The sequence below is a fragment of the Dasypus novemcinctus genome, chromosome 10 (genome assembly GCF_030445035.2).
Source record: "Dasypus novemcinctus isolate mDasNov1 chromosome 10, mDasNov1.1.hap2, whole genome shotgun sequence".
Taxonomy (NCBI): domain Eukaryota; kingdom Metazoa; phylum Chordata; class Mammalia; order Cingulata; family Dasypodidae; genus Dasypus; species Dasypus novemcinctus.
In genome coordinates this window covers 118959474-118984641 of record NC_080682.1, presented here as the reverse complement: position 1 = coordinate 118984641, position 25168 = coordinate 118959474, and the positions used below count along the sequence as shown (strand labels likewise).

The window sequence follows — 25168 nt, the reverse complement described above, 5'->3', positions numbered from 1 at the left end:
ATCTACATAAATTATTAGGAATTCTTCTGCAAGGGAGATTTATCTCTTTATCCCACTTTTTATATATTATATTATTATATTATATTGCATTATATTATTTATTATATTTACTTTGATCTAATCTATCATTTAGTCATTTATATCAATATGGACTCATGGATATTTATTTTATACTTTGAGTTATAATTCAGTACTGTTATTTATTTTGTGGCTCAAGATTTTCCAACCTTGCTCAATGACAGGTCTTTCATGTGCTTTTGAGTCCCTTTGACATTTTCACATTGTTGTGTGTATGTGTGTCTTTAATACTTCCTTATTTTCTGGGGCTACAAGATGTTTATCTTGCATATTTCCTGCTCTAGTCCTAGAATCAGCCATTTCTCCAAGGAGCTCTGATTCCTTTTTCTGTGAGAATGTTATTAGAAACCAAGATTTGTGTTCAGGGTGTGCTTGTTGCTACTGGGGTGTACTAGTTTCTAAAGTCTTATCAGACAAGAGTTAGGACTAGATCCTATATATGTATATAAGTTAATATGCACATATATTAACTTATATTTCTACACATAATCTATCTACCTACCTACCTATCATTAAAACCTACCTTCACGTAGATACCTCCAGTTCTAATCTAACAACACAGTACTTATTCATTACTCATTTCCACTTGATGGAGAGTGGTATTTAGATGCCAAATTATGGGTGCTAGTTGTGGTTATACTTACTTGGGCATCCTTGTTTCTAGGCCCTCTCAACAGACAGAGCCAGGAAATGCATGTATATATATTAATCTGTATATATAAATATATATGTAAATATTTCTATGTGTCCATTTGTATTTATATCATCCTAATCAAGTGTTCATGCTGGAGTCTCCAACTCTAACCCAATATCATTTGGACCATTCTAACCTTCTCCCCTTACTTGGCTTGTAGTTCCTTACTCTATCAATGAGAAACCTGGCTTTTACCATCCACCACACACTTGCTTTAGTTTTCAATTCCATTGCACATTTATAGTGGTTTCAGAATTGTTAACATGTACCCCCATGGGAAAAAATTTACTAACTAGAATCCAGTGCTTATGTATATCTCCTTTTCCTTTAGTCTTACACTCTCTACTCATTTCCAAAGTTACTTAGGTCACCACCTTTTCCTCCAACCTCCTTCAGGGAAGATTTTTCAAACATTTGTAATACAATTAGATTCCCTTGTCACAGCCTGCATTTCATCCTGGGATTTCGCGATTTTCTAATTGATTTTTTTAAAATTTGCATATATTAACTGCACACACTTTTTGCTATAGAGTTTTATGGGTTTTGTCAAATGCTTATTGTTGTGCGTTCACCATCCCAGAGTACTTTCGTCACCCTGTTCTTTACTAAACCTCCCCCCTTCCCTCACACCCCTGGTAACCACTGATCTGTTTACTGTATATACATATATTTGTTTTATCTACAATGCCATAAAAATGGAATCATACAGTACATAGCTTTTTAGATTGGCTTCTTTCTCTTAGCAATATATTTTTAAGGTTCATCCATGTTTGTGAGCAGCTTGATAGCTCATTCCTTCCTATTATTCAACATTAGTCTGTTCTATGGATGGGCCACAGTTTGTTTATCCATTCACCTTTGAAATACATCTTTGTTGTTTCCAGTTTGGGAGATCTATGGAAAAAAAACTGCTATAAACACTTTCATCTGAGTAAAAAGGCAATTTTCAGAATTTACTCTGACTATTTGGTTGTTTTTCTCTGGGGATACATAATTATGTAATTTTTTCAATCAGCAAAATTTTCCATAAACACACATATGCAGAAGCTCTTTATGAAGTAATGCATGACATTTTGATTTTCCCCCTACATCTTCTTTACAGATATTCAAGAATTTTATGAGGTGACGTTGCTAAATTCTCAAAAGAGTTGTGAGCAGAAGATAGATGAAGCCAATCAAGTTGCTCAGAAATGGGAGAAGACATCCCTTCTAGCTCCATGCCTTGATAGCCTTCAAAAGTTTGAAGAGGTATGCTATTGAAACTTACTAATGCCTTACTAATGCCAGTGAAGAAGTAACAGCAGCATCTATAGCAGTAGTAATAGTAGTTACTATAAACATAGTGCAATAATAACAGAAATGTAATTATACTTCACTATATGCAATTTTCATGCATGAACAGCCAGATATTTTCCGAAAGATGAAACAGAGTGTGGAAAGGACTTGATTCTTCACATTATAAAAGTGGAGTATGTTGTGAAAACTGTCTTAATATGAGTTGACTCACATCTAATTCATTCTGGAATTTCAGAACATGGTTCCAGGTCTAAGGGAAGAAGGAGATGAATAGTGGAGTAGGATAGTGTGGTCCAAAGCTGTGATCTCCATAGTAGCAGGCATATATCCTGGGGCATGAATGACATGATTTCTTGTGGTCTAAGAACAAAACAGTAAAATTCCAAATTATGTTTTTTTTCTTTATTCACATTCTTGAAAATTTTCTTACCTGTTTAATTTATATTGTATACTGTATTATCAGCAGTGGATATTTTTAGAATACATATAATGCTATTATGCCAGTTATAATGGATTTTACAGATAGGATTGTGGGGTCAAAATTTTGAAGACTACTTGTTGAATTAGAGTTACTGACGAGTAAGGCAAGTTGAGGCATGTCTCAGAGTCACAGCTAAGAATTAATTTTGAGGCAGGGATACAGCAATGATATTTTATTTTATTTTATTTTATTTATTTATTTTAATTGATTTTGTAAAAATATTACATTAAAAAAAATATATGAGGACCCCTTCAACCCCACCACCCCCCCCCCAGCAACACTCAATGATATTTTAAAGTAGAGGTAAATATTTTGAAGGCAGGTAGTGATTATATTTATGTCTCTGTCTCTGTCTCTAACTCTATCTCTATCTATCTCTATCTCTATCTCTTTCTCTGCCTCTACTCTATCATCTCTATTTCATCTAGCTTTATTATCTGCCAAGTGTGGGATTGTATAGCTAACATCTTGACTTGGAAGCTACATGGGCTCCTACTGCTAATTAAAGGCGTTCTGAATGGTGAATATTTGGGTTGTTCAGATCAAAACCTCTGATATTCTTTCTGCCCTGCTCATAATTGACTTGGGAACTGGGTAGGACTTAGCCTAAAGATCACCTTAGTTACCAAAATTGAGATGTCAGCAAGGTAATACTTTCTCCTTGAAAATAGTGGCATTTGGGGCTTGCAATTGGCTGTCCTTGGGTACTTGGCTTTTCCCAGTCACCTAGTGATACCCTTTCCCTCTCTTCTAGTTCTTTTAAATCCAGTTTCTTCTCCACGTGGCTTTTTCTTCATAAATCCAAATCCTCCAGTAATAGAATTAAGATCCAACCTCATTCAGTTGAGCCACACCTTAATTTAAAATAACATCTTCAATGGGTTCACACCTCATTAAGCAGTTACTTTCCGTTTTCCCCTCCCCTAATCCCTGTCAACTACTAGCATTCTGTTTGTATGGATTTGGCTATTCTGGATATTTCATAATAATGAAAAATCTAACATGTGGTCCTTTGGGTCTGAGTTCTTTCAATTATTATAGTTTTTCAAGGCTCATCTATGTTGTAGCATATGTCAGTTCTTCACTCCTTCTTATGGATGAATAATACTCCGTTGTATGGCTATACCACATTTTGTGTTTCTGTTCAGCAGTTGATGGGCATTTTGGTTGTTTCCACCTTTGACTCTTAGTAGTACTGCTATGAATATTCATATACATTTATGTGTGGGTATATGTTTTCAATTCTTTTGGGTATATACCTAGAAGTGAAATTGTGAGTCGAATGGTAATTATATATTTGATTTATTGAGAAACCACCAAACTGTTTCCATAGTGGTTGCACCATCTGCATTCCCATCAGCAATGTATGAAGCTTCCGATTTCTCCACATCTTCACCAATATTTGTTATTTTCCTTAATAAAAAAAATTAGAGTCATCTTAATGAGTGTGAAGTTGTACTTGATTATGATTTTGATTTGTGTTTCCCCAATGACTAATGATATTGAGAATTGTTTTGTGTGCTTGTTGGCTCTTTGCATATCTTCTTTGGAGAAATGTCTATTTAAGTCTTCTGTCTATTTTTAAATTGGGTTGTTTGTCTTTTCATTGTTGAGTTCTAAGAGTTCTTTATATATTCTAGTTTCTTGACCATTATCAGATATTTTACTTGCAAATATTTACTTCCATTCTGTGGATTTTATTTTTATTTTTTTCATAGTATCCTTTGGTGCACAAAAGTTTTTTGTTTTTAAATTTTCATTTGTTTTTTGTGCTTTTTGGTATTATATCTAAGAATCCATTGCCAAATTCAAGGTCATGAAGATATGCCTGTATGTTTTGTTCTAAATGTTTTATACTTTTAGCTCATATATTTAGGTCTTTGCCCATTTTGAGTTAATTTTTGCATATGCTATAAGGGAAGGGTCCAACTTCATCCTTTTACATGTAGATAACCATTTGTCCCAGAACAAATTGTTGAAGAGATTACTCATTCTCCATTGAATTGTGTTGTCACTCTTGTTGAAAATCAATTGACAATATATGTATGGGTTTATTTCTGGATTCTCAATTCTATTTCATTGGCATATGCTTATTCTTATGCTATTACCACACTATTTTGAATATTGTATCTTTGTAGTAAGTTTTGAATTTGGGAGTATGAGTCTTCCAAATTTGTTTTTCTTTATCATTATTGTTATTTCCTATTTGGTGTCCCTTACCATTCCACAAGAGTAAAGGTCAGTTTTCTTATTTCTGTAAACAAGGTCATTGGGGTTCTGATAGGGATTTCATTGACTCTGTAGATCACTTTGGGGAGTACTGCCATCTGTAATACTAGAAACTTTTCTAATCCATGATCATGGGATGTATTTCCATTCATTTAAATCTTTATTATTATTGGGTGGTGGACTTGGCCCAGTGGTTAGGGCGTCTGTCTACCACATGGGAGGTCCACGGGTCAAACACCAGGCCTCCTTGACCCGTGTGGAGCTGGCCCATGCACAGGGCTGATGCGCTCAAGGAGTGCCGTGCCACACAGGGGTGTCCCCGCATAGGGAAGCCCCATGCTCAAGGATTGCGCCCCATAAGGAGAGCCGCCCAGCGCGAAAGAAAGTGCAGCCTGCCCAGGAATGGTGCCACACACACGGAGAGCTGACACAACAAGATGACGTAACGAAAAAGAAACACAGATTCCCGTGCTGCTGACAACAACAGAAGCGGACAAAAAAGACTCAGCAAATAGACACAGAGAAGAGACAACTGGGGTGGGGGGGGAGGGGAGAAAAATAAATAAATAAAATCTTAAAAAATAAAAATAAAAAAAATAAATATTATTTTTCAGCAATGATTGGTAGTTATCAATGGTACAAGTCTTGTAACCTCCTTGGTTAAATTTATCCCTAGTATTTTATTATTTTTGATGCTACTGTAAATGAAATTGTTTTCTTAATTTCTTTTTCAGATTGTTCATTGTTATAGAAATGCAACTATTTTTGTATGTTGTTCTTGTACTCTGCAACTTTGATGGATTTGTTAATATTTCTAATACCTTTTGTGTGGATTTTAAAGGATGTCTTTTATATAAGATTGTGTCATTTGTAAATAAAGGTTATTTTACTTCTCCCTTTCTAATTTGGATGGCTTTTATTTCTTTTCTTTACGTAATTGGTCTGGCTAAAACTTCCAGTACAATGTTGAATAGAAGTGGTGAAATTGGGCATCCTTTCCTTGTTCCTGATCTTGGGGAGAAAGCTTTCAGTCTTTTATCATGAGGTATGATGTTAGCTGAAGGTTTTCATAAATGTCTTTTTCAAGTTGAGGAAATTACCTTTGTTCTCGTTTTCCTATCCTTCTGGGAATTATTTAATGCATACGTGGGTACATTTGATGATGTCTCACAGATATCTTAGGCTCTGTTCATTTTCCTTCATTCTTTTTTCTTTCTGCTCTTCATACTGTATACTTTCAGTTGACTATCTTCATTTGCCATTCTTTCTTCTGCCTGCCAAAATATGTTGTTTAACCCCTCTAATTATTTTTCATTTCAGTTATTATACTTTTCATCTCCAGAATTTCTATTTTGCTCCTTAGTAATAGTTTCTCTATTGATATTCCTTATTTCCTTTTGTTTTTTTGGCCATGTTTTTCTTTAGTTCTTTGAGTATATTTAAGATTATTTAAAGTCTTTGTCTAGTAAGAACAATGTCTGAGCATCCCCTGGGACCGTTTCCATTATTTCCCCCTTTTTCCTGTGAATGTCCATGTTTCTTTGTATGCCTCATAATTTTTGTTGAAAACTGGACATTTTGAATAGTATAATGTGGTAACTTTGGAAAGTGAGTTTTTTACTCTTCATCAGGGTGTATTGTTATTGTTTGTTCTGGGTTAAAGTTGTTTGTTTAGTTAATTATTTTTGAAAATTTTGTATTCTTCACTATGTGTACTTACTGCTCCTTTAGTTTAGTGACCAGCTGTTGATTTGACAGAGATTTCCTTAAATGCCTGGAGCCAAAGAAAAAACAAACAAACGAACAAACAAACAAAACAAAAAAATGGTCTCCTGGTTTTTGCAGACTGGGTCTGAGTGGGGGCACTTATTCAATGCTTAGCCAGTCCACTTATAATTCTGTGATAGCTTTCATTTCCTGTTTATATGGAGCCTAAAGATCAGCCAAAGATGGATACTTAGGGTCTTCTGAGGTCTTTTCTGTGCTTATGTCTAGTCCAGTCCTGGGTGTGCACATCACTTTCTAGTTTCCTTGGCATACGTGAAAACTTTTCAAAGCTCTTATCCCCCATGTATCTCCTTCCCCAACCTCTTCCTTCCTAGACTTTTTAGCCTTCCTGCTGCTTGCACCATATATTGTCCCCTTCCCAGGCAGATATAAGTAGTACATGCCTTTGAATATGTTTAAAAAACACTCCTGCCTTGAGAGCGTTCTGAAGGGGGGAGGGCAAATCAAAGGCAAGGCCCTGAGCTCATCCCTCAGGGGACCACTAATGTAGCCTATGCATGAATTCAAAATTATCTAATTCTATATCCAAGTGTGCCTAGAAATCTAATTAAGTAATATAGGCCCATTAGACTTTGAATGTCAGAAAGGATGTGTATTCAAGTTGCATCCAGATGGAATGTGTACGACATGTTAATTCAAAACCTATCTGGTACTCAGACAAACACTTAACTAACCAAGAAAGTCGTTTTCTTTCATAAAAGCACCATTTGACTTCCCACCCTATATAAAAGGAACTTGAAAATCTTGTTTGAGGCTGGGGTTTTGAACAGGAGGCTCCGGAGTCTGGCCAGCTATAAATAAATCTTGTTCCTTCCCAAAATTATTCCTGAGTCCTGGCCTTTCTATATGCAAATAACAAAACCTCTCTCAACTTCTACACCACCACCAGACAGGTCAAAATGCAGAAGCACAATTCTCTGAGAACAAGGTGTGTATTGAATCCTCTGGAACCAGAATATTGCAACAGGAGCATTGCTACCGTCCCCATAGCCAGCCCCAAGCTGGGGAATTGGGATTGTAGGCAGGTTACCAAAAACACCACAGTGTTCTCTTATGAGATTTAGCAGCCTCTTTCTTCATTAAGCATTCCTTTGGTTTTTGTAAGTTTTTAAAATTATATTCTAGAGTTCCAAAAAATTTGATCCTGATAGGGATGGATCTTTGGAGCTCACTAATCTGTCTTTCTCAGTAATCATCCTGTTCAATGTTTTCATCTTGACTTTTAAATTTAATGTTATTTGGATAGCATTTCCCCATATCACTCCATTAAATAGTTTTTGAAAATATTTTAATGGCAACATAATGTTCCATGACTTGGAACTTTTTAAAGTAGTTCTCTACTTGATATTTAGGCTCTTTCAAATTTTCAGCTACAAATTATCCTGTAATGGACATTCATGTTTATAAGCAATTGTGTCTTTTCTGATTATTTCACTAATGTGGATTCCATAAATGAAACTATTGAGTCAAAGGGTATGGGCATTTTAAAAACTCTTGATATAGATTATTAAAGTGCTTTGTAGAAGGGCACTACAAGCAGATTTTTTTAAGCCTTATCTGCTTTCACCCTTAGTGGCATTAATTTGCTATTTAAAATATTTTGTTAAAATTCGCTATTCAATGCTTTAGATTGCATTTATTTGCTCACTAGTGAGACTGAGCTGTTTTTTCTTATGTTTATTGGCTGTTTATATTTTTCCATTTATTCAATCTATTTCCCATTTTTTCTGAATGATGCTGTAATAGAATTCTTACTGTTTTGTGAAATCATTTTATATGTCACACATGCCATTCCCTTGTAATAATTATCACAGATTTTCTAGTTTTTTCATTACTAATAATTTTGCCTATTGACAATCAAAATATTTTGAATTTTTATGTGATAAAATCTATAACTTTTTTCCCTTTTTTGTATCTTCTTTTCCTTTAGAAAGTTCTTCCCTATTTCTGGTTTTATTAATATTCTTTTCTATTTTTTTGAGATGTTTATGGCTTTATTCCAGTTTTGAATTTTTTAAAATTATTTTCTCAATTTCTAGATGCATAATCCCACACATATTTAATTTTACATAAAATGCATAATGTGATCAAATATGTGCTTTTCATCTAAATGCAGTTCTCTTTTGTCACTTTGCCATTTGTGCATATCTCCCATTTTACTCTATTGCTGCCTATAATCTCACCAGTTCTACTCCCCCAACTCCCCAAGCTACAAGGTAACAGATGTGGACTTAATGTGCTGATTCCTCCTATACTCACAAAATGTGTAGTCATATACAAACTATACACATATATGGTGTATGTGTGTGTGTGTGTATATATATATATATATATATATATCTTTGCTGAAGCATGACACCTATTTACACACCCAGAATTCATTTGGTCATTGTTTCCAAAATATGTTCATATTTATGAATGTTTCTTTAAGTTTTCTGGTGTGGGTTTTTAATTCATTTTTGTGATGGATGCGTAATTTCATGGTGTGGAAATATCATAATTTATTTAATCATTCCCTTCTTGATGGGTATTTACTATGTTTCCAGTTTTCTGCCACTATGATTAATTTTGCAATCATCCTTATTTGTATACTAGAACTAATTGATGCTTTTATTCTACAGAATAGAGCTCACAGGTGGTATTTTTGGCTCCAAGGCTATGTATACTTTTTTTCCACTGACAATGCATGTAAATGCCATTTTAACCCAGATCCATGCCACCAATTAGTGTTGTGGCTTTTCTTAATTTTTGCCCATTTAAGAGATACAGTGGTATTACATTTCAATTTAATTTCTAGTTCCCAGACTATAGTGAATTTGAGGGTTGTTTATATCTTTTGTTGGCTGTTTGAACTCACTCTTCTGTGAATTTGTTCTTTTTTTTTTTTTTTTGCCTGTTTTTATACTGGGATATTTTTCTCTTGTCAATTTGGAGGGACTTTTTGTATATTTCAATGGTTCAATTGATACAGCATTACTATATATAGGTTTTCTTATGGAGGAGATTTTTCATGAATTGATATAATGCCTTTGGTTTATGAATGATATCTTTACTTTAAATATATTGGCGAAGTCTCTTGTTACCAAAAAATCAACTTTAGACTGTTTACTCAGTGATTATCTAAAGAATTGTTTGATTGAATCCTTACAAATCAGGTCTTTTTGTCTGCTTATGGGTAGATGCCTGTAATAAAAGGATGAATGATGAGAAAGAACCCACATGAATATTAGGCTATTTATTTTTCGGTGTTAATATGAGCATAAGCAAAACAGAGTCAATATAGTATGGATTTTCCTGGTTCAAATACATGATTCAAGCCAATTTTAGGATTTCTTTTAACTCCACTGTATGCACACTAAATTCTCTTATTTAGGAAGTCTTCAAACTATGTTGATTTGAAAATTGACCATTTATACCTGAAACATACAAACATGAAGTTACACTAACTCCATTCAGTGTGCTTCTTGAATGAGACTGCTGTCCGCTAATGGGCTATATGAGACAAAGGGACAGGCCTGGCTGGTCGGTTTCACTGAAGATGGAGGAAGGCACAGAGAAAGAGTGTCTCTTATTTGGAACATCAGTGCCTTGAGCCAGGATAACTGAGAGGCCTATTGTGTGGAGGGAGACTTTCCACTGTCACAGTTTGGAAAGTGAGTCCTAATTAAGTTGTTGCTAAAATGGTCTAAGTGGAGAACAAGAATTAGATATGGAACCTAAATAAAATTCTTAACTAGACAATCTGAGAATAAGGGGCAACAGCCTAGGTAGCTTCTGATAATGTAATGTAAATACTTATTATACTTTTTAACTCCCATCTTGTGTGTTCTCTCTTGGACAAACATCTACGGAAAGATATGTGAACTCTATATATCCTTGGAAGGTGGCAATCACAAATCTTCCTGATCTCTAACTCCCTAGCACCTAAAAGGTGTTTGGCACGTAGTAAGCTCAAGAAAAAAAGTGTTTAACTAGAAAAAAGATGCTCTAAGCATCATTTTTTCTCCATTTTAGTCTGGCCATAAGGCTTCTCACCTGTCCCATTTTGCCCCTCTATTCTGCTCTCTTTGTTGGGCCTCCCCAAGGTGAAGGCTAGAGTGGGAAAAATGTTGACATTGCTGAGTTGATCAGAGCTAATAAAGTCATGGATTACAGCAATATTAATGACATTTTTATATGACTGGTATTCTGGTTCTGGATGTAGAAGTTACAAAAATATTAAAGGACATGGAAGCACCATTGGGATATTACTTTCTAGCTAGCACATTTTTTTTTCCTGGTTATGATTTTAAAAATTTTACTTTTAAAGAAGCTTTATATTCCATAAATGATACACTGAAAATGTAAGGGGATTCCCATATACCCTACCCCCCTGCTCCTCCCACACTTTTTCCCATTACCAATGTAATTAGTGTGGTACATTTGTTAAAACTGATGAACACATTTTGAAGCTTTGCTACTAACCATGGTCTATAGTTTACATTGTAGTTTATACTTTGCACTGCAAAATTTTATAGGTTTTGACAAAATGTATAATGGCCTGTGTCCATCATTACATTCAGAACAATTCAAATGTCCCCCAAATGCCCCATGTTATACCTATTCTTCCCTCTCTGTCCCCTCAGAACCTCTGGTGTCCGCTGCCTTATATAAACTTTGATCTTCCATTGCTAGAATGATAATGTCTATTTTAGACCATAGTTGCATTCCCCCCTTATGTTTGTTCATTTCGCAATCTTGAGGATTTTAGAATGGTGATACCCACTCTGTTTCTGATTGAGAGGGAGCGTAGTTCCCATGGGGAAGATGAATGGAAATGTCTTGCTTGCAGTTGTAGATATTCTTTGTTTTTGGGGATGGATGTTGTCCATCGTCATCATTTTGTTTGTTGTCCTGGGTGAGTGTTGAACTGGAGAGCAGGTGCTGCAACTCTGCTGAGATTCAGGGATCAACCAGTATATGAACAGACTGAAGATTTAGGTCTCTGGTACAGATATTTAATGAGTATAGTGCTAATTATAGGTTCAAATGAAGGAGGCAGAAGAGCCATGAATAAGGAAACTATAAATGAGTCTAACTTTGTTACATTGGGGAGCATATATTCCAAAGTAAGGCCTACTGACAGGGTGCTGAATTCCTGAGATTGTCTGCACTGCTTATAGTGTCTAGATGTTTCTAGAGCCCTCAGGAGACCCCTTGCTTGAGGCAGTATTTACTGTGGCAGTTGATGAAATCTTCCTGAGACGTGCATAAGTGTAATATCTGGAATGACCTCATGACTCGTTTGAAATCTCTTAGCCATAAAAATTCATTTTTATTTAATATTTCCCCCTTTTGGTCAAGGTCTTTTTCCAAATATATTGCTAGTTGGAGCTTGATTATCCCTGGTAGTCATGGCCCATGTTGGGGGGAAGGTAGTGAGTTTATATGCTGCGTTTGACTTAGAGAGAGGCCACATTTGAGCAACAAAGAAATTTTCAGGAGATAACTCTTAGGCAATATTTAATACTAGGCTACATTTCACTTTCACAGGAACAAGGTTCATAAGTACAAGCGTCAGTGTCAAGGCCTGGCATATTGGTCTGTCCTCCTTTGCTAGGCACTGCACATGTATTCTAGAGATTCTTGCTTAGAGAATTCAGAAGGATATCCTAGGATGGGAATTCAATATTCTTTCAGTTATTGAATGAGTCTCTATTCACTGAGAGATAATTCCATGACCACTTGAACAGATTCATATTCCATAGAAGCATGCCCCAGGTGCACCCCTCACCATACACCCGCCCATCACCAACACCCCGTAACAGTGATCCTCCCCTGCCACAGTTGTAACCCTTCTGAAATCCAAAACCTCCCCTAAAACAAAGCAAGAAATTAAATGAATAAAAATAATAGTAAAACAAAACACAAAAATAAATAAGAAATAAATTTTTAAAAAAGATTTTCATTGTCTTTCATCACCATATGTTATATTTTATGTACGGTGACAGTTTTTTCTGTATGTTCCCCAATGTCTTATTTTTGTAGTTTATTTTCAAAGAAGATTTAGGTTACAGAAAAGTCACATAGAAAATTTTATTAAGATTTTTATCAGCCTTTAAAAAGATTATCAAATCTTTGATAGTACAGAAAAAAGAAGTATTTTCTGATGTCTGAAGTCTACTAATATGAGCAAAAAATCAAGATTTTTTGGCTGAAATAATAAGACTTTATTTTATGGATTCAGAATTTAACTTAGTGTTCTCTATGTCTTTTTAGTAGAGTCATGTCAATGTCTTGAAGTATTTTGACAATGTGAAGACAAAACATTGCAGTATAACTAAGAATGAAAAATTCAGGGCAAACAAGCATTACATAAAATGTTTTATAGACAGGCAGGCATCAGTGACTTTTGGTTCAAGGTGTCATTGCTGTGTGAATGCCTTCCCCAGAAAGGCCTTCACAAAGAAGGGGGCCAGTGTATCCTTAGTGCTCAGCACAGTGTTTGGTACAGAGTAACCTTAAAGAACTGTATTCGTGTATAATTTTCAAGTTTATTTTTCTGTAAATCAACATGATCTCACTGTTAAGCCCTAAATATCTCCAAGTGTACACAGTTTTAGTCAATGTTAGATTTTCTGAAAGCATGTCTGCTCTACATTAAATCACACTCCTACATTCCCTCTGCATCTTTTCTTTTCAGGGAGAAAAGTATTCTGCCTTGGTATCTTCGTGAGAGCATAAACAATGCATATTATTGCACATCACTGTGCCAAGCACGGTGCCTGTTACATTAGAGGGAATCACTGACTATTGCAGGATTGAATGATGTTGGTAGGGGGACATGCAGGGAAGTATCATGGTCAATTATTAGTATCCACTGTGAGATAACTTCTGTTGGGATCTTTTCTAATCCTTGATAGTCTTCACCCTTTCCTGTTGGCATTTGCTTCTGAGATGCATGTGTGTCCACCTGGTCTCTAGCTGTAAGGTCCAGACAACCATCTGCTCTACCTCCTTCTTCTAACTACAAATCCTCTTTACTGTTTTCATCTCCATCTGTGCATCTCATAGATACATGGGCAAAAACTACAGCAAAATGAATATTTGGCTGTTTCCCATATTTCCTGAGGTATAAAGGGACCTTGTGAAGCTGCCCAGTACCTTCTGCCTAGACATTCCTTTACCACTGTGTCTACTTTTTCTTGTGTACCCTACTGGAGCTAGGGAACTTATTGGAAGATTTAGGCTTACATTTATATTATCATTTTTGAATTTAAAAACAAAAATATGGCATCTTTGCTTTTTGTTTCCACTCCCCTTGAAATGCTGGAGACCTCCCAAATAGAAGCCCAAACAGAATGAGCGGGAAGCGGACTTGGCCCAGTGGTTAGGGCGTCCACCTACCACATGGGAGTCCGCGGTTCAAACCCCGGGCCTCCTTGACCCGTGTGGAGCTGGCTCATGCTCAGTGCTGATGCACACAAGGAGTGCCCTGCCATGCAGGGGAGCCCCCGCGCAAGGAGTGCGCCCCATAAGGAGAGCCGCCCAGCATGCAAGAAAGTTCAGCCTGCCCAGGAATTGTGCCGCAACCATGGAGAGCTGACACAACAAGATGATGCAACAAAAAGAAACACAGATTCCCTGTGCCACTGATAAGGATTAAGAAGGAGATTCAAGGAAGGTTCATCATTAGTAACTCTCTTTGTTTTTCTGCAACAGATGCAAAAATATTTGCTGTTTTGAAACTAGCAGATACCCTGCAACTTGAATTCTAATATCTGGTTTGCTACAGGAAAGTTTGTTATGAGGAAAAGAGAGTAGCTTATAGATAGTCTTTGATGAGGTTCTCAAAAATAAGAACAAATAAATAGAGTCTTAGGTTCACCAAAAGTTTGTTTTTTAGAGACACTTGAGAAAAATTCTATACCTCTCATTCCCAGTCCAATTCAGTAGTTCTTTAATATTTTTTTTTATCCTGAGGTAGTGTTTCTATAGCTTTTGTTTCTTTTAAAACTATAAACTGAGTCAGAAATGATGGAGAAATGGGAAATTTTGTACTATGACTCTGCATAATATTTAATATAATTTTAATTGATTGCTTTTTCTGTTGTCCCATTTCAAACAGTATATATACACTCTAGAAATCTTCATGCTGGCAAGGTCTTCAGCATTTCCAATGGATAATAAGTCATATCATGTCATTCTTTTATTAAAACCTTCCAGTATTTTCTTAGTCACTCAAAGTAAAAGTTGTGTCTCCCATTCACTCCTAGTAAAAGTTAAGTTTCTTGAAAAAGTTAAGTCCTTATAAGTTGTGGCCCCAGATATCTCCCTGATATGCATCCTACCACTTGACCCTCGGTCATTCCAGACCAGCCTTCCTGGCTTCCTCTGCTGATCCTCAAATATGTACAGCCTTGGACTTTTGTCCTTGCTTGGTCCTTTACTTGAAACGCTATTCCTCCAGATATCTACATGGGGGTGGGAGGAATCACCTCCTTCAAGTCTTAAAAGTCACCCATTGACTCACAACCCATTGTCTTTGAACTACTCCCTTACCTGTCCAGCACTCCCAGTACCATTCCTTGCTTTGTTTTTGTTTATAATGCTTGTTATCATCTAACAGAAAGGTGCTATTTCCTAGAGGTTAAGAGGAAGGACTTTAAAACCAGGATCCCTTTTTTTGCCTTTTTTTTTTTTTTTTTTAAGTCTTAGCATTTATTTCCCCCGCACAAATCCTCACAACTGTCTTTACTGAAGCTCAACAGGAAAGTCCGCAGATAGAGAGGAGGCTGGCTTGGCCTTCGTGAACTAGCCGGCTGGGGCTTTAGAGTCACACTGGGTTTGAAGTCAGGCTTCAACATTTACTGGTTGTGTGACTTTAGGGAAATTACTTTACCCCTCTGTATCTCAGTTTCCTCATCTAAAACAGAGTTGCCACGGGATTACATGTTTGTTTCCTCCTACTAGAATGCAAGCTTCATGAGGGCAATTATTTTTGTCTATTTGGTTTATTGCTACTTCCCGAGGACCTAGAATGTTTACCCATTTTGTCAATGATTTTTTTGATAAATTTAGTTATCTTTCTTTGGCTTATAGAAAATTTTCATAAGAATAAATCCACTAAAATGGACTCTAACCTTTTAGCTAGAGACCTGTGCTAGTCAGTATTCTCCAGAGAAAAATAGAACCAATAGGATATATGTATGGGTGTATACACATGCACCTATGTATACACACATACACCTACACATACATATACATATATGAGTATGTGTGTGTACATGTATGAATAATCAGAGATTTATTTTAAGGAATTGGTTCATGTGATTATGGGGCCTGGCAAGTCTGAAATCCATAGGGCAGCCTGCTAGGCTGAAAACCCAGGCAGGGGTTTTATGCTACAGGCTTGAAGCAGAATGTTTTCTCCATGAAACCTCATTTTTTGGTCTCAAGTCCTTCAACTGATTGTGTGGAGCCCATGCACATTTCTGAGGGTAATCTACTTAGAGCCAACTGATTGTAGGTGTTAACTATGTCTATACAATACCTTCACAACAACATCTAGATTAGTGTTTGATTAAATAATTGAGTATTATAGCCTTCCCAAATTGATACATACTGAGAACTATCACAGGCCCTTTGACTCTTACATGAGAACCAACTATATTTTTAGAATAAATGTAGTCCAAGTGACTGTTGATGGAATGACTGATTCATCCATTTGTTATTTTATTTAAATACAGATTTAAAGAAAATAGAATATTGTATAAACAACTATATTTTGCTGGCTCTGTGCTAGATACATTAGTGGGACACAGTAAATTAAAGAAATATTGAGATGAAGGTCAATGTTTTCCAGTTGGGAATCTGGAGTTTTAGGGAGGAGTCTAAGGAGCTGGTTACTGAGAATTGACTTTGTAGTCAGACGAATCTGGGTTCATATCTCCCTCCTGCTACTTACTAGCTGTCTAATACTAAATAACTTATTCAGTTGCTATAAACTTTAGGTTCATCATTAATAAAGCAGGGATAATAATTGTACCTACCTCAAAGGGCTTCACACTCAGCACTCTTAACCTCTCTACCTCTTGGGATAGCATGAAATGCTAAGAATTTGAAGGAATCTTATTAGTCAAGTACTTTAGTCCAAGGACTGAGGCACAGTGGTATCTTATATCACATCCCACCTGATATCCATTTGGTCTCATCTGGAGTCTCTCCACCACTGCCTGGCCTGACAGCTGAAAGCTGGCTGGCGGGCCAGGGTTCTGTGTAGACATGCTTTCCGAGGCATTCGAAGGTGAGTACATGAGGGCAGATCCAAGTCAGGGTTTACAAGGGAAAGCTGAAAATCAGTAGGTTAAGTCAGAAGATACAAAGAACAATTCCTAGAAGAAGTGGGCTTGTAAATGAAAGAATCTGAATTGAAGCAGACACCTGCTTGGGATATTGTAACTCTGTTGTTGGATTATTAGTATACTTTGAAAATATAAGATTGAGATAAAGAGTTTACTCTTCCATTATGGGCTCATTCTGGTTGTTAGAACATTCTTTCATAGAGGGAATAAAAACTTGTTTTCTTAAAATTCTACCCATTAGTTGTAATTCTGCAATACAGGGCAAATTTGGTTTGTTTTCTATCAGTTTGAAAACATAAATTAGCCTCTTATCCTTTCAGGATTTCTTACTAAGTGTGGTAGGTTGAATTATGTACCCCCAAAAATACATGTTCGTAACCTTAACTCGCATTCCTGTGGGTGTGAACCCATTGTAAACAGGTCCTTTGGAAGGTGTCATTTTTAGTTCAGGTGTAGGGAACTAAACCAGGGTGAGCCATCACCTGGATTACTGGGGGCCTTTTAAAAAGAACCTGGAAGTCACAGAAGCAAGAAAGGAGAGGACATCACCGTGTGATGTGGCTAGAGGCTGAGATGAGCCAGGAACCCTAAGATTTGCCAGCAGCCAGTACCAGAACACTACCGACTAGGGGCAGAGAGCATCGCCCTCTTGATACCTTGATTTTGGACTTCTAGCCTCAAAACACTAAGCCAATAAATTCGTGTTATTTAAGCCAACACATTGTGTGGGATTTTGTGACAGCACCTCTGACAAAGTAAGATGCCAAGAGTCTATCTGATATGGGCATCAGGCAGAGCTTTATGAGAGGTATCAGCAACCTCAATTTATGTGTCATTTTAAGCATTAAGTAAGAATGTAGGGTCACAAACAGAGAAGTATCCGCCCTCGCTAGAATGGTGCTAGCTGAAATAAAATCACTGGAATGGGACTATCTACAAAGGAATGATAACAGTTTAATCACGTTTAGTTATAGCCCAGCTATTAAGAACAAATGGTCTACTTTTATTCTTTAGAAACATTCAGTAGAAACAGAGAAACACCTCTAAACAGCCAGAACCCATCTATACTCTCTTAGAAATTTTGTGATGATTAAATAATATAATCCAAATAAAATGCTAGCACATTGCTTTTCAGTGAAGACTCAATAAATGAAATTTATTAAATACAGGGAGAAATTGGTCTTGGTAGACACATTCATGATCCTGAGGAGCGAAATCTTATCGCTTGATAGCAAAGGAAGACAGTAAAGAAAAAAAATACACAAAAAACAAAGATAAAAATGCAAAAGCACCACAGTTGGAGACCATTTTACAAGGGTAAATGCTCTGAAGTAATTATTCTATTATAGAATTGAGAAATAATTAATGTTCAAAGTTGTTACAAATGGCAAAGTTGATTTAATTATATCAGTGCATTTAATTCCTTAAGAATTTAGTGGATATGCTTATTTAGAAAGGCTTCCTTGCAATATAATATGAACAAAAATTTTATTTTAAAAGTTTACAATCGGAGAGGGGGCAAGATGGCGGCTGAGTGAACATCCCTGTTAGAGTCTTCTGCAGGGAATCGGCTGGGCGGCGTTGGAGACTCTTTGGGACCGGATTGTTTCGGGATTTTTGCTGGTCCGGAGGTGTCTGGACATCGATTTGGAGGGAAGGTAACAGAGAGGATTCGTCTGTGAAATATACACGGAGATCCCAGCTACCTGTAGAGGATTCCCTCCTTGGGTAGGCGGAGACGAGGCATCTAGCCCCGCTCGGTGGGGCTGAGCCAGGCCAGGCCGCAGCGGCGGACGCCGGAGCCGGGCCGCGCTGCGCCGGCGGTGAGCGGGGCCGGGCGGGGCCGAGCCAGGCCGAGCCGGGCCGCGGTAGCGTTTGGAGCCGGGCGGGGCCGGTGCAGGCCCCGGCTGCGGGCCGCGGTAGCGTTTGGAGCCGGGCGGGGCCGGTGCAGGCCCCGGCTGCGGGCCGTGGTAGCGCTTGGAGCCGGGCGGGGCCGGTGCAGGCCCCGGCGGGTACGGAGCCGGGCAGGGCCGGTCCAGGCCGCGGTGGCGGGAGGTGGACGCCGGAGCCGGCTGGGCCGCTGTAGCGAGCGGAGCTGGGCGGAGCCAGGCCAGGCCAAGGCGGCGTGAGGAGCCGGGCAGAGCCGGTCCAAGCCTCCGCGGCGGGCGGAGCCGGGCCTGCGGAGGGGTTTCTGTTTTTTTTTGTTTGTTTGTTTGTTTGTTTGTTTTTTGTTTTTGTTTTTTTTTTTTAATTTTACTTAATTTTTTTTTTTTTTTTTTGAGCATCTGCAGTACTGGGGAGTTCGTGGGCCCTGGGCGGCCTATTGGGGGTTTGTGGGAAGGGAGGTGCTTGCAGACCCATTTGGGCAGACAGACGGGGGGGTTTTAGGGCAAAGCGGGGGGAAGTTGTTGTTTTAGATAGTGTTGCAATTGTGACACGTGTGTACCTGTATCTCTCTTCTCCCTATCCGTTCCCCACCGTTTGCCCATCCTCTTTTTCTTTCTTCCTTTCTTCTTGCCTTTCTTTTTTCTTTATTATAATTAGTTTGTTTTTTTTTTTTTTTTTTTGGTTTTCTCTTTCCCTCTTGTCCCTCATCTTCCACTTATTTTTACTTTAATTCAAGTATACAATAGGTGCTACAGGGAACACCTCACATTTGCTGGGTTTTCCCATCCTCCACTGCCTCATTTCTGTGTGAACTGATTTAGGCTACCTACACTATCCCCCTTCCCCTGCATCTTGATATCCACTATCATCTACTGTCTCTCCTATATTCCACCCCCCACCTCCCGTTCTTCGATCCACAAAGTGTCTAACTCTTAATTTCTAATACCTTTGTTCTGTTTTCTGTCTATTATCCACTCTTGAAACTATTACCTTTCTTTTCTTTTTCCCTCTCTCATGAAAACAATAGCTGTGTAGTTCATACCATATTCCTCCCAAATTCAGTCATCAACTTCATAAAAGGTACTCTACCTACAGCTATAACTCTATACAATCTACATGAATCTAACCTCCATCCTTCCAGATCTCATATTCCTGCTTTATTAACATACATCACCAATACAACTTTACACTTTTCCCTTGCTTACACAATTGCCTTTCCCCAACACTAATACTTTCCTCTAAAGTGAACTTAACCAACAACAAGTAACTAGAATAAGAAGAAAAAAGTGACAAAGAGAAGATATAACACCTGTGCAAAAATAACAACTAATTAACCTCCAAGAGCAGACAAAGAAGCTAAGGAACTGATTAAATTCGTCAAAATAAAGAGATGACCAGAAAGCAACAAAAATCTACGAACCAAACCAATAATCAGGAAAACATGGCTGAATCCAATCAACAAACCAATAATCACGAAGGGGAGCAAAACTTGGCACAAGCAATGAAAGATCTCAGAACATTTATCACCGACAAATTTGATGCAGTAATGAAAGAGGTTAACAACATGAAGACATCACTTGGAGGGGAAATTGCAGACATACGCAAAAACATAACAGATATGATGGGAATGAACACCACAGTTCAAGAAATCAAAAATACACTTGCAGCAAATATCAGCAGACTAGAAGAGACAGAGCAGAGAATTAGTGATGTGGAAGACAGTACATCAGAAATCAAACAGATAGTAGAAGGGGTCAATAAGAAGATAGAAAAAATCCAATTAGGATTTAGGGACCTGAATGACAATGCAAAACGCTCAAACATACGTATTATAGGCATTCCAGAAGGTGAAGAGAAGGGAAAGGGGTCAGAAAGAGTGTTGCAGGAAATAATGGCTGAAAACTTCCCAAATCTACTGAAAGAGACAGATGTACATATCCAAGAAGCACAGCGCACTCCACAAGTCATAAACCCCAACAGGCCCACCCCAAGACATATACTTGTCAAATTATCCAATGCTCAAGACAAAGAGAAAATCCTAAAAGCAGCAAGAGAAAAGAAAACCATCACATACAAGGGAAGCTCAATTAGATTAAGTGCTGATTTCTCTTCTGAAACCATGGAGGCAAGAAGACAGTGGTATGATATAGTCAAGGTACTAAAGGAAAAAAATTTCCAACCAAGAATACTCTATCCAGCTAAACTAGCATTCAAACATGATGGAGAGTTCAAAATATTCGCAGACAAACAGAAACTGAAAGAGTATACCAACAAGAAACCTCCCCTTCAAGAAATTCTAAAGGGAGTTCTGCAGGAAGAAAGGAAAAAACAGGAAAGGCAAAGTTGGAGGAGAGTATAAGACCAACAACAACAACAAAAAAGACAAAAAAAAATATACAAACAAAATATGACAAACACAAATCCAATCAAAATATGGCTAACACAAATAATTCCTTGATAGTAATAACACTGAATGTCAATGGATTAAACTCACCTATCAAAAGATTCAGACTGGGACACTGGATAAGGAAATATGACCCATCCATATGCTGTCTACAAGAGACACATCTTAGACCCAGAGACGCATGGAGATTGAAAGTGAAAGGCTGGAAAACAATCATACAAGCTAACAATAACCAAAAAAAGGCAGGAGTAGCTATATTAATATCAGACAAAATAGACTTTAAATGTGAAACAATTGTGAGAGACAAAGAAGGATACTACATTTTAGTCAAAGGGAAAATCTGTCAAGAAGATCGAACAATCATAAATATCTATGCCCCTAACAAGGGTGCCTCTAAATACGTCAGGCAAACGCTGGAAAAACTAAGTGAAAGAATAGATACATCTACAATTATAGTGGGGGATTTTAATACACCACTATCAACTCTGGACAGAACATCTCAAAAGATAATCACCAAAGAAACAAAACATCTGAATAGTATATTAGAGGAGCTCGATCTAATAGACATATATAGATCGCTACACCCAAACACAGCAGGATATACATTTTTCTCAAGCGCACATGGATCATTCTCCAAGATAGATCATATGCTAGGCCACAAAGAAAGGCTGAACGAATTCAGAAAGATTGAAATCATACAAAACATTATCTCTGACCACAGTGGAGTCAAGCTGCAGATTTGCAAGGGAAAGAAGCCCAGATTTCACACCACGATTTGGAAATTAAACAACACACTCTTAGAAAAACAGTGGGTCAAAGAGGAAATCTCAAAAGAAATCAATGACTACCTTGAAACAAATGATAATGATAACACAACATACCAAAATTTATGGGATGCAGCAAAAGCAGTACTGAGAGGGAAGTTTATAGCCATAAATTCATATATCAAAAAAGAAGAAAGAGCAAAAATTGAAGAACTAACTGCACATTTGAAGGAATTAGAAAAACAACAACAAAGTAACCCAACAGGAAGAAGAAGGAAGGAAATAACAAAGATAAGAGCAGAACTAAATGAAATAGAAAATAAGAAAGCACTTGAACAGATAAACAAGACCAAGAGCTGGTTTTTTGAGAAGATTAACAAAATTGACAAACCTTTAGCAACACTAACAAAGAAAAAAAGAGAGAAGATGCAAATACACAAAATAAGAAATGAGAAAGGCGATATCACCACTGACCCCACAGAAATAAAGACTATCATAAGAGGATATTTTGAAAAACTATATTCCAACAAAAATGACAACCTAGAGGAAATGGACAAATTCCTAGAAACACATAAACAGCCCATATTGACAAAAGAAGAAATTGATGATCTTAACAAACCAATCACAAGCAGAGAGATAGAATCAGTTATTAAAAATCTCCCAACTAAGAAGAGCCCAGGGCCAGATGGCTTCACAGGTGAATTCTATAAAACATTCCGGAAAGAACTGACACCAATCCTGCTGAAACTATTCCAAACCATCGAAACAGAAAGAACATTACCCAACTCCTTCTATGATGCCAACATTACCCTAGTACCAAAGCCAAACAAAGACATCACAAGAAAGGAAAATTACAGACCAATTTCTCTAATGAACCTAGACGCAAAAATACTTAACAAAATACTTGCTAATCGTATTCAACAACACATTAAACGAATTATACACCACGACCAAGTGGGATTCATCCCAGGTATGCAAGGATGGTTCAACATAAGAAAATCAATCAACGTAATACACCATATAAACAGATTGAAGGAAAAAAATCACATGATTATATCTATTGATGCAGAAAAAGCATTTGACAAAATACAGCACCCTTTCTTGATAAAAACACTCCAAATGATTGGAATACAAGGAAATTTTTTGAACATGATAAAGAGTATATATGAAAAACCTAAAGCCAATATTGTTTACAATGGAGAAATCCTAGACTCCTTCCCTCTAAACTCAGGAACAAGACAAGGATGCCCACTGTCGCCGCTCCTATTTAACATTGTCTTAGAAGTACTTGCTCGAGCACTGAGGCAAGAACCAGAAATAAAAGGCATTCAAATTGGAAAGGAAGAAGTCAAAATTTCATTATTTGCAGATGACATGATCCTATACATAGAAAACCCTGAGAGATCTACAACGAAGATTCTAGAACTCATAAATGAGTTTAGTAAAGTCGCAGGTTATAAGATCAATGCGCAAAAATCAGTAGCATTTCTGTACACCAATAATGAGCAAGATCAGGAGGAAATCAAGAAACAAATACCATTCACAATAGTAAATAAAAAAATCAAATACTTAGGAATAAATTTAACTAAAGAGGTAAAGAACTTATACACTGAGAACTATACAAGATTGTTCAAGGAAATCAAAGAAGACCTAAATAAATGGAAGACTATTCCTTGTTCATGGATAGGAAGACTGAACATTATTAAGATGTCTATCCTACCAAAATTGATCTACACATTCAATGCAATCCCAATAAAAATCAATGCAGCCTTCTTTAAGGAACTAGAAAAACTAACTATGAAATTTATTTGGAAAGGAAAGAGACCCCGAATAGCCAAAGACATACTGAAAAAGAAAAACGAAATTGGAGGAATCACACTACCTGACTTCAAAACATACTATAAAGCTACGGTGGTGAAAACAGCATGGTATTGGCATAAGGAGAGACATATAGACCAATGGAATCGAATTGAAAGCTCTGATATAGAACCTCACATATACAACCACATAATATTCGATAAAGCCACCAAACCCTCTCAACTGGGAGAGAGTGGCCTATTCAACAAATGGTGTCTGGAGAACTGGATAGCCATATGTAGAAGAATGAAAGAGGATTACCATCTCACACCTTATACAAAGATCAACTCAAGATGGATCAAAGACCTAAATATAAGAGCCAAGACCATAAAAACCTTAGAAAGCAGTGTAGGGAAACATCTACAGGACCTTTTAATAGGTAATGGATTTATGAATATCTCACCAAAAGCACTAGCAGCAAAAGAACTAATAGATAAATGGGACTTCCTCAAAATTAAAGCCTTCTGCACCTCAAAGGAGTTTGTCAAGAAAGTAAAAAGGGAGCCCACACAGTGGGAGAAAATATTTGGCAATCATATATCTGATAAGAAACTTATAACTTGCATATATAAAGAACTCCTACATCTTGAAAATAAAAAGATAAACAATCCATTTAAAAAATGGGAAAAAGACTTAAACAGACACTTCTCCGAAGAAGAAATACAAATGGCAAGAAAGCACATGAAAAAATGTTCCAAATCTCTAGCTATCAGGGAAATGCAAATCAAAACCACAATGAGATACCATCTTACACCCATAAGATTGGCAGCTATGAAAAAAACAGAAGAATACAAGCGCTGGAGAGGATGTGAAGGAAGGGGAACACTCATCCACTGCTGGTGGGAATGCAGAAGGATCCAACCATTCTGGAGAACAGTATGGTGGTTTCTCAAAAAACTAGCCATAGATTTGCCATATGACCCAGCAATACCACTGCTGGGAATATACCCAGCAGAACTGAAAACAAGAACACAAACCAATATATGTACACCAATGTTCATAGCAGCATTGTTCACTATTGCCAAAAGTTGGAATCAACCCAAATGCCCATCAACAGACGAGTGGATCAATAAAATGTGGTATATACACACAATGGAATACTACTCGGCTGTAAGAACAAACACACTACAAACACATGTGATAACATGGATGAATCTTGAGAACCTTATGTTGAGTGAAGCAACCCAGACATTGAAGGACAAATACTACATGACCTCAATGATATGAAATAAACAAGCTGCCCTAGATAGCAAGAGACTGAACGATAGGCTTGCAGGAAATCGGAGGGTGGAGGAAGGATATGAGCTGATGTCTGCAGGGGTGGAATTTAAGACGAGATGGTGGTAA

The 25168-nt window shown here is 37.2% G+C and overlaps 1 protein-coding gene across 3 annotated transcripts in view; it reads left to right on the top strand.

Annotated features, from left to right (window-relative positions):
• DLG2 (discs large MAGUK scaffold protein 2) overlaps positions 1 to 25168 on the top strand; it is a 2400703-nt gene that overhangs the window by 487115 nt on the left and 1888420 nt on the right. For all 3 annotated transcript variants that reach the window (XM_058306073.2, XM_058306075.2, XM_058306074.2), the window contains exon 3: positions 1875 to 2020. In XM_058306073.2, the coding sequence (XP_058162056.1) occupies positions 1875 to 2020 (146 nt within the window). The remainder of the gene's footprint in view (positions 1 to 1874; positions 2021 to 25168) is intronic.